This window comes from Procambarus clarkii, chromosome 70 (genome assembly GCF_040958095.1).
Source record: "Procambarus clarkii isolate CNS0578487 chromosome 70, FALCON_Pclarkii_2.0, whole genome shotgun sequence".
In the NCBI taxonomy this organism is placed as follows: Eukaryota; Metazoa; Arthropoda; class Malacostraca; order Decapoda; family Cambaridae; genus Procambarus; species Procambarus clarkii.
The window spans coordinates 20,922,837-20,941,737 of record NC_091219.1 but is presented as its reverse complement, the minus strand read 5'-3'; the positions used below and the strand labels follow the sequence as shown (position 1 = coordinate 20,941,737).

The 18,901-nt window shown below is 47.0% G+C and overlaps 1 protein-coding gene across 3 annotated transcripts in view; it reads left to right on the top strand.

The window, feature by feature from the left end:
* LOC123775301 (leucine-rich repeat-containing protein 24) overlaps positions 1-18,484 on the top strand; it is a 202,959-nt gene extending 184,475 nt beyond the window's left edge. Inside the window, exons 3-6 of one of the 3 annotated variants that reach the window (XM_069311626.1) lie at positions 475-559; positions 5,883-6,309; positions 10,470-10,598; positions 15,486-18,484. In XM_069311626.1, coding sequence (XP_069167727.1) covers positions 6,193-6,309; positions 10,470-10,598; positions 15,486-17,669 — 2,430 coding nt within the window. In that variant the 5' untranslated portion in view covers positions 475-559; positions 5,883-6,192 and the 3' untranslated portion in view covers positions 17,670-18,484. Of the gene's footprint in view, positions 1-474; positions 560-5,882; positions 6,310-7,772; positions 8,325-10,469; positions 10,599-15,485 lie in introns of those variants that run through there. The other 2 variants (XM_069311627.1, XM_069311628.1) reach the window with 2 other exon arrangements.
* Positions 18,485-18,901: the final 417 nt, after the last annotated feature.

The window sequence follows — 18,901 nt, the reverse complement described above, 5'->3', positions numbered from 1 at the left end:
ACACAATCATCTCTTCTGGTTGGGATCACAATCATCATTGATCAGTGAGAACAACAATCATCACTCATCACAGGTGGCACAATCTTCACCAAGACCTGTATTATATATAAAGTCGTGATGTATGCCCAACAGGTCTCGTGATTTCCCACAACGTAATAAATACAACTGATTTACCAAACCAGAACCTAAGCAATCGCCACCTATGTTATCGAGGCAGATGAGCAGAGAACGTCTATATTACGGTGCATTTATTTTGATAATACACCGTTTTTTTAACGGTTGGATCGATTCCTTAAAAAAAAATGATGGGGTGGGTGAGGATGGGTATGGTGACCTGACAGGTGGGAGAGGGATGGGCACAGAGGTTTTTCCACCAAACTCTTCCTTCATCCCTCCCTATCCCTCTGTACCCTTCCCTTCCCTCCCTTTCCGGCATTAAGAAACTAATGATATCTTTCCTTCCTTACCCTACAGATGTGAGGAGCGAGGCAGCTGTGTCGACCTCAACACCTGTGCTTCTACGTCGCTACCTGTGCTCCTACGACGCTACCTGTGCTCCGTAAAGCTTTTGAACTTTACTTCTCGTAGACCGTAGCAAAGTCGTAGTATAATTTGCTTGCTATATGTTAATTATCTAGACGTTTACGTTGACTTTCCGATCGGGAGTTACAATATATTCGTAAAAACTGGTATATTTTTACTGCCGGTCAGTAGACGAATATATCTTATTATACTACATTAGTTAGTGCCATTAATGTTCATATAATATTATTGTATTACTAAAGAAGAAGGATAGGGGAATCAGGCCCATTGCCGTTAGCAACACCCTCCGACGCCTCGTAGCTAAGGCTGCTGTGAGATCTAGCAGTCAGGAAGCGGCAATCTTGCTGAAGCCTAATCAGCTCGGGTTTGGGATTCCCCTAGGCTGTGAAGCTGCAGCACTAATCTGGAAGAATGCTAGAGATTGCCGCGGCTCAGAAATATAAAACCAATAGACCAGTACGCTGCAATAGATCACTATCCAACCTCTCAATTGTTGGTATGATCTATTAACAACATTTCATTGACTGAGAGATTAGAAAAACCACCTTGATAAGAATTATTAAGTAAAAGCAATTTGGTTTTATCCATAATAGAAGCACATGAGACCAGTTACCAGAGATGACTGTGAAGCTGGAGCGCCGACATGTGTCACAATCTTGCAGGTGCTGGAGCACATTTGTTCACAGGTGGGGGACACCAGTACACGACTCCTGACTCCTCTTAGCAGGCTGAGAGCCTTCCTGTCACTCTTACAGGGTCTGGCGAGGTGGTCTGGGGTGTTCCCCCGAGGTCTGGGGGACACCCCCAGGTCTGGGGAACACCCCCAGGTCTGGGGAACACCTCCAGATCAGGGGTGCACGCTAAAGCGACCTGGGGTGATGGAAACTTTCTCTCTATCTCTGGAAATTATTGAGGGCGTTCACATTGCAGGTTGTCGTCAACAGTGACTCCTTGGACAATGTCTTCATGTTTACTTGGGTCACATAGGACTATGGGGATTGTGGCAGGCATAGTTCCACAGGACATATTAATGTACACAGGAAAAGGAGAGCCTGTTTTTAACATACATAATGTGCAATGTCCCACACTACTCTGATCATCCCTCAGGGATTCGAATGTAAGCCTGGTGGTCATCAGCCACTAACAGCCCAGTACTATACCAACTGTCAGCGATATTTATGCAACTTTTGTTGTTGTTTCAGACTTATCTACTCTGAACGACAAGTTGCAAGCAGCACAGGTTATGGTGAGCCCATAGTGGACTTGCCTGGCACAGGAGCGGGGCTGTAACTGCCCCACTGTAGAGTCCTTATGCAACTAAATAGTTTGTATATATCCTTGCTGACGGAAGGTCGCGCCCCACTAAGACACAAGGGGTATTTTGGAATCTAAAATCCCAAATGAAATGGATCTAAAATTTAGATCCATCTCATTTGGGATTCACCGACTTATTTACAGGTGTTGGACAAATACGGGACGAGTCACAGACCTTGTGAGAAGTTAACATAATACAGCCGGTACACGTGTTTGAGTAACGTTAACTGAACGTTGGATCAACGTTTAGAGCGTTGATCCAACGTTACATCAAGGTCATTATGCCCAGATATGCTCCCAGGGGGTTGGGGAAGGGGGGGGGGGGTTAAGGTAGACTCAATCGGCCCAAGCCCAGTGCCAGATAACCTAACCCACCAACACAAAACAGATGTGGATAGTCTGTGTTTCTACTACGATTACCTCCCCCCCCCCTCCCCTACAGGCGGTGACCACAGTATTCAAGAGCAACACTAATTCAAAGCGAAATCAGCGTCAACAATGCTCATTCAACACTGAATTAACACTGAAAACGCCGATTCAATTTTGAGCCAATATCCCACTGTTGGATATTGTGCCCACAGGCCAGTACATCACACTACCGAGGAGCAACGTCAATTCAACGTTGAACAAACGTTGTTCCAACGTTACGGTTGGATAATGTGTCAACTGGGCCCCAAGGTAACGTCTCCCCGCCCCCCCCCCCCATCCTGTTGAGCATCACACCGGAGAAGAGATGCTGCGCCTGCTCCCAGACACGCCCCCCCTCCCTGGCCACTAACGGGGCAATTTCGACGCTCCCGTTATTAAAAACTTGCCAAATAATCTAACTCGTTTTACCAACAGGTTGGCAATCCAAACATCCATTCACTCCAGCAATTAAAATATCTGGCGAATGAATGGTTAATAACACTAAATGGTATCCAATGTATTGCCACCATCCTCGCCCAGCAGTCGATAACCTGTCGAGATAACATCCACCTCCTGTTATCACCAACCGATAAACAATGTGTATAACAAAAATACTACTTCTGCTACTGGTACTATAACTACTAATATTACTACTACTACTACTACTGCTACTACTACTTCTACTAATTTAATAATAATAATAATAATAACAAGATTCATTCCACAGCAGCTTACAGGGAAAGACATAGTAGATGTAGACGCAGTGACAGTAGACGTAGACACAGTGACATAGTAGACGTAGACATAGTGACAAAATAGACGTAGACATAGAGAGTAAGTAGACGTAGACATAGAGACAGTAGACTTGTGGTCTCCCACTTGTGCGCCATACTGTCATATTGTGCTTCCTTTTGTACCTTATGTTGTAAGGTACAGCAAGACTGTCTCTTGTGGCTAAAATATTGGGAGCTCTGTCTCTTGCACCTTATAGTATGTGTGTGATCTCTCATCGGCCTTATATTTAGGGAACTTTGCTCTTATACTTTATATCGAGTGTACTTTCTCAGGTGTGCCTTATATTATGATACTTTCACTTGAGCCTTACTTTAAAATGACTCACACTTGGGCTATGTTATTGCATAGCATATTACATTACGGTGCTCTGTGCTCTATCTTGTTGTGTTGGTGGTCTGTCTTGGGCTTTATATTTAGAGAGCTCACTCCTCTCACTCCTGCTGAGGGATTACATAAGTGAAATCCCTATCACTTAGAGATTTCACTCATGTGCCTTACATTACTGGTGCTCTATCGTGCACTCTCTCGTGCTCTATGTGCATATTTTTAACAGCTGTTTAAAAAATCTAACAATTGGTGGAAGGTAATTACTCATGTAATAAAAACAAATAATGATACTTGAGTCGTCCGTATCCTCATATATGGGTTTGTAATCCTCATGAGCCTAATACTCTAGTCACGCCTGTGGTCAATAGAATAGGTTGTGTTTCATATAAACTTTCTAAATTACTAGCTCAAGCTCTAAACTCACTTGTAGGGAAAGTTTTTAATTCAAACGTAGATAATAATGTAGATTTGGGTGAGTTCATAATGGTGAGCTTTGATGCAACTTCTTTCTGTTGAAGCAACAACAAAATTCTGGGTGGAAGATCTACTCTTAAATCTTGTCTTGTAACATCTTAGTATGTAAGAGTCATCAAAGCGGACTTATCGGTCAGTCCAGGGCGGTACCCATCTAGATCTTCTCCCTCCTTCAACCCTCCCAATTGTGTATCCCTCAAGCCAGTTTAAAACTAGCTGTTCCATAGTAGTAGTATTAGTAGGCATCCATCAGTCTCAGGAGACAATGGAGTTGCGCTCTGGTTGTCGGTCTGGAGTGGCCTCTCCAGGGCGCAAAGCCAGGGTAAGTTGATATGGGAAGCTGTTACCCATGCAGCAGGTCCCCCCCCCCGCTCTCCACGGCGCCGAAAATCTCGATTGGAAAGGCAAACCCCGTTACGATTGGTTCCAGCGCCGTCGCAGGAACTGTCAGAACGAGGTTGAAGGCAACAACGAACCAGGGGCTCCAGCTCCATATACTTTTTCCGGGAACCAAACCTATACTTTCCCACATCCTTCCTGAAACTTTCTTAGTATATAGTTATCGTTGCGGGTTCTGACCTGGGTTGATACGTTCAATACCTGCTCATATCTCCCCTGTCGATACTCTTCATCCAGATGAGGCCTCGATCGTTTCCTCGCTGCCCTCTGCTGGCTTGGCTGGCTAACACCTCCTTGGCAAGCTTCCGACTTCTTGATTTGACACTCCGTTCGAAATCCATCCGACTTATCTAACCAGAAACGTGCAAGCGGCCCACCTAACCAATCCATCCGATGCATATGAAAACCTGGATACTTGTGCCTTATTCTGATAATTACTGCCTAGTGAGTCGTTACTTATCATAACACTTTGCGTTTGGTATGTTGGTTACAATAACGTACAAAACATGAACTATTAATTGAGAGGATCGATTGATTCTGGTCATCCTATGTTGTTCTAGATAATATGTTCTATTTTCTCGGGGTCATTTGTTATGTTGACCAGACCACACACTAGAAGTTGAAGGGACGATGACGTTTCGGTCCGTCTTGGACCATTCTCAAGTCGATTGTCTTGACAATCGACTTGAGAATGGTCCAGGACGGACCGAAACGTCGTCGTCCCTTCAACTTCTAGTGTGTGGTCTGGTCAACATACTTCAGCCACGTTATTGTGACTCATCGCCTGCATTTGTTATGTCCAATGTGGCCAGACCTGGACGGTGTAAGTCGACCCTCACCTCGGCCAAATATAAATCAACAACTTTATTGTATTTATTGCTAACGTTCCTGGCTATAATCACAACTTTTTTCTTTTGCTCTGTTAAAGGAGGCTCTGGCTCTGGTTCTTAGGTCTCCTGTTCCTCCATTTGTCATAATCTTCATCTTGTATCTGTTGAGATAGGATCAGTCACTTGCAGTACCCACGCACCTTCCTTCAACTAATGGTCTTATAGTCCATTATTATATTACTTGGATAGTTGTTGACTCTTATTATGTTATTAATACAGCCAGTCTTCCTGTAATAATGGTTCTTATAGCAGCTGTTGGGTTTAATATATAAAAATGGATAATGGGGTCCAAAGAAGTTCACGTTTTGTGTTATTAATTAGCTCAAATGAGATCATTAAATATGCAAAAGTAACTCAATAACATTAAATAACCTAACGTAACCTGCCGAAGCAAGCCTAGGCCTAATATACACTATCTTAGGACAAATAAAGCACATATATGTGGTACTCTAGGCCTAGGGATGTGTAGGCTGGCTTGTGCCTTTTTTCATGCCCTTTACTGGCTTAACAGCGCTCAACATTGACCTTGTTGGCTGCACTAGTTCATTGTTGCACGTTCTACTAAACTGTTGCAATAAGTTCTATCATTTTAGGAGTCTGGGTTCCAAATAATAATGTATTCTATTGTAAACCAAATTAGAATGGCAATGGGCAACCCAAAGCTTCTATATGTGCCATTTTTTGTTTCTTTCTGCGCTATACTCTCCTTCACTAGTTCTTTTCCTTTCACAGACGACTAGAGAGGCACTGAGGAAGGGACGCTGGCTGCCAGGTGCTGAAGGATGTAAGGGAAGACGTCAGTGTGGTGGTTGTGGTAGTGTCCTCGTGTGGTAGTGGTGGCCCCCGTGTGGCGGTAGCTACCCGGGGGTGGTGACCCGCCCGCCCATCTCAGAGGTCACGAACCCCCCAATGCCCCGCGTGTCGGCCGCTGGGAGCCCCACCACCGCCAGCGATGAGTGAAGCGTGGCGGCGATGGTGACCGCGCGGGCGCCTGGTGCTACAGGCGTGGGCATGGGCGTACCGGGATGAGCAGGGCCCCCCAATGACGGGCGTGGGTGTCGGGCGCTGCTCGGGGGCGGCGCTGGTGGTGTTGCTCACCCTCCTGGTGGGCGGCGTGGCCCGCGCGGCCTGTCCCCACGCCTGCGTCTGCAAGTGGAAGGTGAGTGAGTGTGTGCTGGCCCCCAGCGTCTTGGCCACCACGGACCCGTTCGCCAATCACAGGTCACGCTACTACATGCATGCCACTACACAGCCAATCACAGGTCATGCTACTACATGCATGCCCCAACACAGCCAATCACAAGCACGCTACTACATGCATGCCCCAACACAGCCAATCACAAGCACGCTACTACATGCATGCCCCAACACAGCCAATCACAGGTCACGGTACTACATGCATGCCACTACACAGCCAATCACAGGCACGCTACTACATGCATGCCACAACACAGCCAATCACAGGCACGCTACTACATGCATGCCACAACACAGCCAATCACAGGTCACGGTACTACATGCATGCCACTACACAGCCAATCACAGGCACGCTACTACATGCATGCCACAACACAGCCAATCACAGGTCACGCTACTACATGCAAGCCACAACACAGCCAATCACAGGTCACGCCATTACATGCCTGCCCCAACACAGCCAATCACAGGTCACGCCACTACATGCCTGCCCCAACACAGCCAATCACAGGTCACGCTACTACATGCAAGCCACAACACAGCCAATCACAGGTCACGCCATTACATGCCTGCCCCAACACAGCCAATCACAGGTCACGCCACTACATGCCTGCCCCAACACAGCCAATCACAGGTCATGCTACTACATGCATGCCACAACACAGCCAATCACACGTCACGCTACTACATGCCTGCCCCAACACAGCCAATCACAGGTCACGCCATTACATGCCTGCCCCAACACAGCCAATCACAGGTCACGCCACTACATGCCTGCCCCAACACAGCCAATCACAGGTCACGCCACTACATGCCTGCCCCAACACAGCCAATCACAGGTCATGCTACTACATGCCTGCCCCAACACAGCCAATCACAGGTCATGCTACTACATGCCTGCCCCAACACAGCCAATCACAGGTCATGCTACTACATGCCTGCCCCAACACAGCCAATCACAGGTCATGCTACTACATGCATGCCACAACACAGCCAATCACAGGGCACGCTACTACATGCCTGCCCCAACACAGCCAATCACAGGTCACGCCACTACATGCATGCCCCAACAGTGTTATGATCGCCGTCTAATAACAGACCTTTCCGGCCTCAAGGACCATTTCCACCCACCTAGAAAGATCGCAGATTGCTCAAGCTGTAATTTAAGTTAAGAAGGAACGATTCTTACACACAATCTTGCGTAATATTTGGCCGTCAGGGGTAAATTGTGGCAGGTTGTAAAACAAAATGGCTCCCGGGCGGAAAACAATTCATCTGGGACTTAGTGGGACGCCGCGACACATGCCTCAAGCTCATATAATGTGAGAGGTGATTGGTTGTAGTTCATGTGCTCGGCCAATCAGCAACGAGCTTTCTGTGACGTCATCGACGGGCACCGATCCCGCCACAAGGAGCAAAGCCCGGCTCACTGTTCAGCTAGACTTCGGACGAGGAGGTTGTGACCTTGGACGCTCTCGCGAAAATTGGCAAATTTGTATCTTAAGTGGTGAGTTGAGCCCAGAAGAGAGGCAACAAGTCTCCGACCACACTAAGGCGTCAAGGGGACCTTTCTGGATAAGGTCGTACGAGTATCGTCGACGAAGAGATCTGCTAAGAGTGGAAGAGACTCAATAGCATACCAGATTCAGTGGAGGGAGTCGCAAGTACTATCATTTGGACCTTTGTGGGTCAACGCGTATGGACTGACCGTCGGAGCCTAGTGAGAGTCCCGACCAGTGAGCGTCGAACGTTGTAATGACTCGGTGTGTGTGAATCAGCAAGGAATAACTGTTGAAGAAACTAGTGAATACATCACCAAGGTCACGGTAAGCGACTGCTCCTTCTGATTGTCGCCTGTAGAGAGGCAGGTGGAACTTGGACTGTGACCCTACAGAGGGAGTGTTTTATTTATGTGCCAACGAAGAGGCTCTGAGTACTAGTTTGTTGACGCTGAACACATCTATAGTAACCAGTGAGGTGAGCAAGTGTAGCAGAAATTAATATTTCTGGTTATCCTATTGAGACTGAATATAGTGAACAGACTGTAATGTGCTCTGTATCGAAACTGACCCAACTAGTGAAGTCGGCCATCGTGATATGTTCTCCCATGGCAGTGAAGCAGTGCACTGGGCACGGCCATAAGGCTGCCGGGGAAAGGGTACATCCCACAGAGCGACGAGAATCAAGGGAGATACAGTCCTGACCTGGGCACAGGACACCACGTGGGTCAACAACCTGTCCTCTTAAAAAGAACGTCGCTTTTGGCCGTTTGCCTGTATGGCCGAATTTGGACGTAATTTGAAAATGAAAAAAATATGAAAATAAATTTGGGATTTTTTTTGTCAACAACAGTAAGTTAAGGGTCCTCTGACAGGTTAGGTGGGCAGGAAATTCTCATAAAGTTTCAAAACGTTATGAAAAACGTTAATTTAAAGTGTCCTCTCATAACCTCTGCGCATACGCCGGACGACTCAAATAGAAAACGAAACAGAACGTCACTTTTGTGAGTCGATTTCATTTCAAATTACGTCCAAATTTGGCCATAGTGCGCATACGAGCCAAAAGTGACGTTATTTTTAAGAGGATGGGTTGCGCTACTACATGCATGCCCCAACACAGCCAATCACAGACCACACCACTACATGCATGCCCCAACACAGCCAATCACAGACCACACCACTACATGCATGTCCTAACACAGCCAATCACAGACCACACCACTACATGCATGTCCTAACACAGCCAATCACAGACCACGCCACTACATGCATGCCCCAACACAGCCAATCACAGACCACACCACTACATGCATGTCCTAACACAGCCAATCACAGACCACACCACTACATGCATGTCCCAACACAGCCAATCACAGACCAATTCACTAAATGCATACAATTTGTGCATTTTTTCATTATACACATTTTCCAATAGCCAACCACGGACCGGTCATTACAGTAAAACCAAAGAAGCATTATAATGCCTGTTGGTCCATTCTACGTAGCTGATTTTTATATCCACCAAGACTTTTCATGTAGATATCTAACCTACACTTGAAACAATATATCGACCACAAGTCTATATGTAACGCAGTAATTTGTTCCATAAGTCAACAACCTTATTTCCAACCCAATTTTAAACCAGGTCTTTCCTGAATGTAAACTTATGGAATTTATATCCATTGTTTAGTGTTCTATTTTTTGTGTTGGTGTATTGTAAACCTTATTGTAAACTCCATTTTTTTTATAACTTGTCATACACTTGTCCACCTCCGTCACGTCACTTCCCATCCTTCACAGAATGTAAACTAAACTTTCTTAAGCTCTCATAATCATGGCCTCCAATTCTTCAGGGCCAGCTTTCTGCACGCGTGTCTCAGCACAGCCAATCACAGGCGACGTAACTAAATGATTGCCACAACACAGCCAATCACAGGGCTTGGCACTAAATACACAGCTTACCACCCAGCTTCCTTTTGGAGGAATTAGTTGAGGCAGTGATTAGGTAGAACCTAACTGATAATAACAGAATGTGAGGTATTCTAGATACGTTCTTTGCAATCACTAGATAATCAAATTGTGCCTACAGATGAACAAATCTATGTTCATTTTGATTAGACATCGTCACCAAGATGAACAAACTTGGTGACTGGGACAAGTTACTTGGTTTAGTGGTCACCAGGAAGGCAGTTACTTAGCAAATATAACAATTCAAATAAGCAAGTCCACAGGACTAGATAAAGTATTTACTCTAAGCAATATAGAGTATAGCCGTGTTTAGAGCTTTCAATTAAGAAGGAAATCTTTAAAAACATAGATTAACTAAGGATTCAAAACATTGTTTTATTAAACAGAACTTTTATATATTGAATTTAATCTTATTCTCGTAGGCAGTTTCAGCAATAAATTCACACACACAGTTGTCTAGTACTGATCATATCAGACATCTATTAAAATGAACATCTAATTACTCCAGAAAATCTCAATTGTCTCAACTATATAAACACAGGAATGTATATAACATTTCCATTACTATACCGGCCCCCCTTTTTTTGTAGAACATTGAAGAGGAAGTTGCATTTGGTTGCATAGGATGATGTGTAATGTTGGTCTGGTGTTGTAGGGAGGGAAGCAGACGGTGGAGTGTGTCAACAAGGGTCTCAACACCATACCTCCCGGCATAGACCACGGCACGCAGGTCCTCGACATCACTGGCAACTCTCTGGTCATACTCTCACACGAGAAGTTCAAGGTGAGTGTATTGGTGTGGTTGGGTGCAAGTGTGGGTGACTGTTGGTGTGGGTGACTGTAGGTTTGGGTTACTGTAGGTGTGGGTGACTGTAGGAGTGGGAGAGTGTAGGTGTGGGTGACTGTAGGTGTGGGTGAGTGTAGGTGTGGGTGACTGTAGGTGTGGGTGAGTGTAGGTGTGGTTGAGTGTAGGTGTGGGTGACTGTTGGTGTGGGTGACTGTAGGTTTGGGTTACTGTAGGTGTGGGTGACTGTAGGAGTGGGAGAGTGTAGGTGTGGGTGACTGTAGGTGTGGGTGAGTGTAGGTGTGGGGGACTGTAAGTGTGTGTAGGTGTGGGTAAGTGTAGGTCTGGGTGAGTGTAGGTGTGGGTGACTGTAGGTGTGGGTGACTGTAGGTGTGGGTGACTGTAGGTGTGGGTTACTGTAGGTGTAGTTGACTGTAGGTGTAGTGGACTGTAGGTGTGGGTTACTGAAAGTGTGTGTGAGTGTGGGTGTGAGTAATAGGGTCGACATTCTTACTGGTCGGCCAAGAAGGTGTGATAGCAACTGCCAGTTCTCTCCTGGGTGTCCAGATATATGGGTGTATCTTTGTATGACTCTCCCGTTGACAAGTCAATGAGTGTTTAAAGTGAAGTACTTCAGCTATGTCTTATCTTCAAATATTCCTTTATTTGTAAATTATTTGGTGTTGTTCACCAAGATCCCTCTCTCGTCTGGTTATGTATAGAAACTATGCAATGAATAGTTGCTTCGTTGAGAAAACTATGCAGACTCCATTCACAGCTTCATATGTAGATATGAGCTCAAAAGGCTCCGTAACGTGTACACCAGTTAAGCGACAGTTGAGAAATGGGGGACCAAGGAGCCGAAGCTCAACCCCCGCAAGTACAACTAGGTGAGTACACTCCGGGTCTTCCATCATATTGCCTTAGATATCTTTGTGTGTGTATCGCCCCGTGCCCAGTCAGTCCTCCTGATCTGTAACAGTGTATGGAACACAGCCCCCTAACTCAACCCAGCCACCCTTGCCTAACCCAGCTCCCAAGCCTAACCTAGCCCCGCCTAACCTAACCCAGCCCTCTAGCCTAACCTAACCCAGCCCTAGCCTAACCTAACCCTGCCGAATTAAGAAGTAAGGCGGTTGATCGACCTGATGGCCACCCAGAGGGACGCCACCAGACCTGACACAGACAGACCACTATCTATGTCTCCCCCTTCAAGTACTAGGAGGAGGTAACATCTCTACCTCTTCAAGTACCAGGAGGAGGTAACATCTCTACCCCTTCAAGTACCAGGAGGTGGTTATAACTCTGTGAAAACTGATAATGTATCTCAAGTCAATAGCGACATACAATATATGAGAAGCTCTCTGGAATAAGGCACAGTCTTTCCTAGAATAAGGCACAGTCTTCCTGGAACAAGCCAGTCTTCCTGGCCAGCTCCCACACGCAGCAGGCCAGATCCCACCACAGCAGGCCAGCTACCAGCACAGCAGGCCAGCTCCCAACCACAGCAGGTCAGCTGCCAGTCACAGCAGGCCAGCTCCCACCTTAACAAACGCTTTGTTGGTATCAAGGCGAGAGGTGGGAGGGGATTAAATTCCTCACCGCTCTGCTGAATAGCGGCGTTTGATCCGGTAGTGGGATCTCGACACGGTGCTCCAACTGCGGCTCATATATAAGAGGATTTCCCCTCTTGATTTCCTGATTGTAAGATGTGTGTAAGGCTGGGAGCACAGCTGTGGTAGGGTGGAAGCACAGCTGTGGTAGGGTGGGAGCACAGCTGTGGTAGGGTGGAAGCAGAGCTGTGGTAGGCTGGGAGGACAGCTGAGGTAGGCTGGGAGCACAGCTGTGGTAGGGTGGAAGCACAGCTGTGGTAGGGTGGGAGCACAGCTGTGGTAGGGTGGAAGCAGAGCTGTGGTAGGCTGGGAGGACAGCTGAGGTAGGCTGGGAGCACAGCTGTGGTAGGCTGGGAGGACAGCTGAGGTAGGCTGGGAGCACAGCTGTGGTAGGGTGGAAGCAGAGCTGTGGTAGGGTGGAAGCAGAGCTGTGGTAGGCTGGGAGCACAGCTGTGGTAGGGTGGAAGTACAGCTGTGGTAGGCTGAGGGCACAGCTGTGGTAGGGGGGAAGCAGAGCTGGGAGTGGGTGTGTTGTGTGGCTATTTCTGGATATTACTTTTATTATAATGGTTACTGTTATGTCCCCCCCTGCCCCCTTCTCCCCCCCCCCCTATAGGTTCTCACACCTGCTGGTCTCTGTGTATGTGTACTCACCTAGTTGTATTCACCTAGTGGTGCTTGCGGGGGTTGAGCTCTGCTCTTTCGGCCCGCCTCTCAACTGTCAATCAACTGTTACTAACTACTACTAATTATTTTTTTCACACACACGCATACACACACACACACACACACACACACACACACACACACACACACACACACACACACACACACACACACACACACACACACACACCTGGGGGGCCTGGTAGCCTGGTGGATAGCGCACAGGACTTGTAATTCTGCGGCGCGAGTTCAATTCCCACACCAGGCAGAAACAAATGGGCAAAGTTTCTTTCACCTTGAATGCCTCTGTTACCTAGCAGTAAATAGGTACATTGGAGTTAGTCAGCTGTCACGGGCTGCTTCCTGGGGTGTGTGTGGTGTGGGGGAAAAAATAGTAGTTACTAAACAGTTGACTGACAGTTGAGAGGCGGGCCGAAAGAGCAGAGCTCAGCCCCCGCAAAACACAACTAGGTGAATACACCAGGAAGCACCCCGTGACCGCTGACTAACTCCCAGGTACCTATTTACTGCTAGGTAACAGGGGCATTCAGGGCGAAAGAAACTTTGCCCATTTGTTTCTGCCTGGTGCGGGAATCGAACCCGCGGCACAGAATTACGAGTCCTGCGCGCTATCCACCAGGCTACCAGGCCCCCCAGGTGTGTGTGTGTGTGTGTGTGTGCTATAAACCTCTCTCCGGTGTAATGGGCCGGCTAGCCATGCACATAATCACTAATACATACCAGTGCCACATCCGCCTGCAATTACCACACAATCCCAGCTGCGCTCCCAAGAACATCCCGTATACTTATCCACACAAGCATAAACATTATACCCACCGGGAAAACTTAAAATGCTCCCAAGCCGCACATGCGAATTGCTATCTCCAACAGTTCAAGAGAACCATCAACTGGTAATCTCTTCTTCCATCAGCCTTGCTCCCCGTGTGGTCCATATTCCTTCTTCGTGGTGTAATTGTGAAGGCGCAGCGGCCGATGGTGACGCTGTCACCATTACTGTGAAGGGGGGCCTCTCTGTGCTCCCAGGGTGCACAGAGAGAGAGAGAGAGAGAGACAGAGACAGAGAGACAGAGAGACAGAGAGACAGAGAGACAGAGAGAGAGAGCCAGTGGCGAGTAGAGGAAGGAGAGAGATTGGGGAGTGAACTATCACAGTGGTCAAGGAATTAATGCAATGGCATTAATGACGGGGAGGAGTGAGGTAGGGAGGGAGAGAGAGAGAGAGAGATGGAGGGAAGATCAGAGGTAGGGATGGAAGGATATTGAGAGAGAGGGACCAGAAATAATATTATAAGCAAGTACTACGAAAAACACGTGTACAGGAGCCATGGATCAGAGGATCAAGTCACATATCAGTGACACTACATTATGTATTTTGTATAAGAAGTGGACACATATGAGCCCACCACTGATACCAAATATAAATGTTTTACCAGATATCAATATTCCAGCTCAATGAAAAAGACTCCGATTCTTTATACTGATGCTCTGATAAAGACTAATTGATACGACAATTCTGTAAAAAAGATATTGTTGCTATAAAACCCGAAATTGCTAATACTCCCTATTGATGTCAACATTAAATAGATCACGACTCCTCCTAACAGGAGCTGGACGTCAGCTGAATAATTTTTTTGTTAATAACAACATTACAAAAAATAGACTAATACCACGTATACTGAGAGTGTAAAAAATATGTGATTCGTTGATACTGCAAAAAGTGGCTAATACCATTATCTCAACACTGCAAAAAATTGGCTGATACTACTGATACTGATATTGCAAAAAATTGTTCGACTCACCGTTATCGATTGTGCTGATATTGGCAGAAGCCACAGATACCGACACTGACAAAATTAGTCGATGTATCACTGATATCAAAACTTCAAAGACTGTCCGATACATCGGTGCTCTATTTCTATTCGTGTATTAGCATATTTTGTCAAGATCAGCACGTTTTATTCAGCTCATTTTAACTATTGGTGGACCTTCCTCCTATAAGGTTGTTTCAGGTATAGTAAAGCTCACTAGTAAGGTTGTGTCAGGTATAGTAAAGCTCACTAGTATGGTTGTGTCAGGTATAGTAAAGCTCCCTGGTAAGGCTGTGTCAGGTATAGAAAAGCTCCCTGGTAAGGCTGTGTCAGGTATAGTAAAGCTTATTATGTTAACTAACAGTGATGAATTTTGATCAGGTGAGGTCACTCATGTGATGAATTGTGGTCAGGTAAGGTCATCCCTGTGATGAATTGGAATGAGATGAGGTCACTCATACGATGAATGAGATTCTGATGAGGCCATTCATATAATTAATTGGGATCACGTGAGGTTAGCCATACGATGAATTGGGAATAGATGAGATTTTCCACGCAATGAATTGATCTGTTGTAACTACTGGGGGATTATGTCTTACGGTGCAATTGCATCTTCTAGGTCATGTATAAGTAATCCCTACAGAACTATGCAAAGAGCAGATCAGTTTTCTCTCCTCTTTTTAAGTGTCCTCGTCTTATCCAATTCTTTCTTTTCCATCTGCTACTTGTTTTGACTCTGTGTTGCTCCTGTTATTGACAGTGTTGTTGTGTGTGTTGCAGGTGATGGGGCTGACCAACCTGCAGCGGATCTACGTGTCCCGGTGCAAGTTGGTTCAGCTGGACGATGCTGCCTTCCGAGGACTGACCAACCTCGTGGAGCTGGACCTGAGCAACAATGAGCTGACCCTGGTGCCTGCAGCAGCCCTGGAGCACCTTCCGGGTCTCATGCGCCTTCAGATGTCCAACAATCCCATCACCAAGATTAAAAACGGAGCGTTCAGGGGGCTCAAGTACCTCACCACTTTGGAAATGACCTCGTGTCTCATTCAAACGCTGGAGGCTAGGGCCTTTCAGGGCCTGGATCAGCTGGAGTGGCTTAAATTGGATTCAAATCAACTCAAGTCTGTGCCACATAAGATGATGCTTCCTAAGTCTCTCCATGGTATCGACCTACACAACAATCCCTGGAACTGTGACTGTCACCTTCAGGAGCTCCGGACATGGCTGGTCAAGTATAACGTGCCATCTTCAATCGAGCCAAAGTGTTCTACGCCTCTGCGTCTTGAGCGTCAGGTCATTAAGACTGTCCATCCAGATGACTTTGCTTGTCCTCCAGAGGTAAGACCAACTTCGCTTTTCCTCGACGTTTTGGAGGGCAAGAATGTTTCTTTCGAGTGTCACGTTACTGCAGAACCTAGTGCTCGTATATACTGGAGATTTAATGAACAATCATTAGAAAACAGTTCTTTTGTGTATGACGAAAGTTCCTCATTTTATATCTTTGAAGAGAGCGGACCAAGCGAAGAGAGAGTGAGTCATCTTCGGATTGAATGGGTGACGGACGCCCATGCAGGAGTGTTCCAGTGTCTAGCAGAAAACCAGGCCGGCTTGGTCATCTCTAACTTCACACTTCGGATCAGCCAACCGGTAGTTGAGAGAGAGCCTGAAAATTTTGTCATGGATCACATTCTATACATTGGTGTAGCTCTGGTGTCTTTAGTAGTGCTTGTATTCATCCTGTTGTGCGTGCTTATCTTCCGCTGCTGCCGACGGCGGTCAGCAGCCCAGGAGAAGGTCATGGGGTCGCCCAGTTCCTCAGGCAATGGCAGAACCAAAGAAGCACCTGCACCTTCTACCAATAATATGCCAAAATACATTCAAATGGGAACACCTGCGCCTAAGGTAAATGGCATCTCATCAGAGCCTCCGCCAATATCTGTGATTGACACGTCACCTTATCGTTCAGAACCAACGGGGGCTCAGCAGACCAACCCGGATCTGATATCTGATGCTGCTGAGGAGCGGGGGAAGTCGGGTAAGAAAAGAGTCAGCATTTTAGGAGTGGAGGAAGTAGATGCATGTGGTACGAGAACCACAAGGAAGCTTGATGACATCATGGAGGAATACGAAGATGGTTACGACCCGGCATATGACATCCTGCAGTCTCAAGGGGAACATGAATGTCGGACGAGTCGAAGCAACCCATACGCGACTCTCCCACGACGAAGGGATGTGGAGGTGGCTAACCCTTATCCCCTCACAGAGATCCCCCCTCCGGAGGACATTAACCAAGGTTCTCGCTTTTATGATAGAGATGGCTTCCCGATAGACTATGGCCTGCCTCGTGAAGACAGCGGCACTTGGAAGGAAGGATGTGGAGCAGGAGCAGGCCTGTCATCTAGTTACAACCCTCTCCCTTCAGAAGACATCCCTCTATATGCTACTGTCAGACGTAATCGCCACAGTATGGCTGGCCGAACAGACCTTATGCATGACCAGAAATATCCTGAGGAGTACCGCCTCGACAGTCATGACCCCCAATTCCACCCTCCAGATGGCCGCTACCCACAGGCCTACGGCCTCTCACCTGAGAAGTTCAACGTGGTTAACAATGGTTCGTGCGAGTTCTGCCCGCCACCGCCGCACCCGGACTTCCAGGCAGAACCAGGAGGCCGAATAGGGGGAGATGGATGCAGCTTCGACAACCTCCTTTCGTCGTGTGGGGGCGGGAGCCAGTGCTGCTATGCCGAGCAAGGTGGTCGAGTCTATGATAACTCCTTACCAGAGAATTATAGACCACTGGACCCTGAGCCACCCCCACCTGAGGGCTGGGGCGACCATGATCAGGAGACAGTGAACATGAGTACTTGGTGTGAGCATCCAGAATCGCCTGGAACACGTGTTCTATACTCCCCTGATGAGGCCTACACTGATAAGCAACAGCCTCAGGGTACTCAGGTGTGAGCCTAACAGACCAAACCCAATAACGTATGCCCCCTACCCTTCCCGTGCTCTGTGTCCTATTACAAACTCTTATAAATGCCATGAGAGACGCATGTGCAGACTCCAGGAGGGGAGTGAGTGCTCCACCACTGACCTGACGCATCAGCTCATTTGGTTTACTGATGTTGAGGCATCATCCAAGTCTCTTTGAAAAGTTTAACTTACGCACTGAATTCGGGAGTTGTGATACACAGGGTTTGTAAGGTTAGAATAAGAGTTACACATTTGTACAGCATTGACGCCAAAGATGAAAAACTCTAAATCACTAATAAGCATCTTTTTGTGAGTGGAAGATGAAACGTGTATATATATAGGGAGAGAGAAAGTGACCTAGGAGCGTGCAGTACTTAAATTACCAGGAAGAACCTTCTTCAGTAGCAGCTCATCCTTTATATATCAACTATCACTGTACAGAATAATCTATTTTGTATGAATTTTCAGTAGGTAAGAGTTTTGTATATACCAAAGAAATATTTGAGGTTTTTGAATGCTATAAACAATTCATTCAGCGCATACGGGAGAACCAGGGCGAACCTGTCACACTTCTGGGAGACGTGATATTAAAAGGGGAAGAACGAAGATTTGAGTTTTGTGATGGTAGCTGTGTTTATGTTCCCTACGACAACGATAGAGGCCGTCTGCTCGACAGGTTCTGACGCAGCTGCTGCCCTCAGAGGGCTGCTGGCTGACGTTGGTGGTGGAATCATCACTGGCTGACATTGGGGGGTGGAATCATCACTGGCTAACACTGGGGGTAAAATCATCACTGACTGACATTGGGGGGGGGGTGGAATCATCACTGGCTGACATTGGGGGGTGGAATCATCACTGGCTGACATTGGGGGGTGAAATCATCACTGGCTGACATTGGGGGGGTGGAATCATCACTGACTGACACTTGGAGGGGTGGAATCATCACTGACTGACACTTGGGGGGGTGGAATCATCACTGGCTGACATTGGGGGGTGAAATCATCACTGGCTGACATTGGGGGGGTGGAATCATCACTGGCTGACATTGGGGGGTGAAATCATCACTGGCTGACATTGGGGGGGTGGAATCATCACTGACTGACACTGGTGGCGGAATCATCACTGGCTGACACTTGGGGGGTGGAATCATCACTGGCTGACACTGGTGGCGGAATCATCACTGGCTGACACTTGGGGGGTGGAATCATCACTGGCTGACA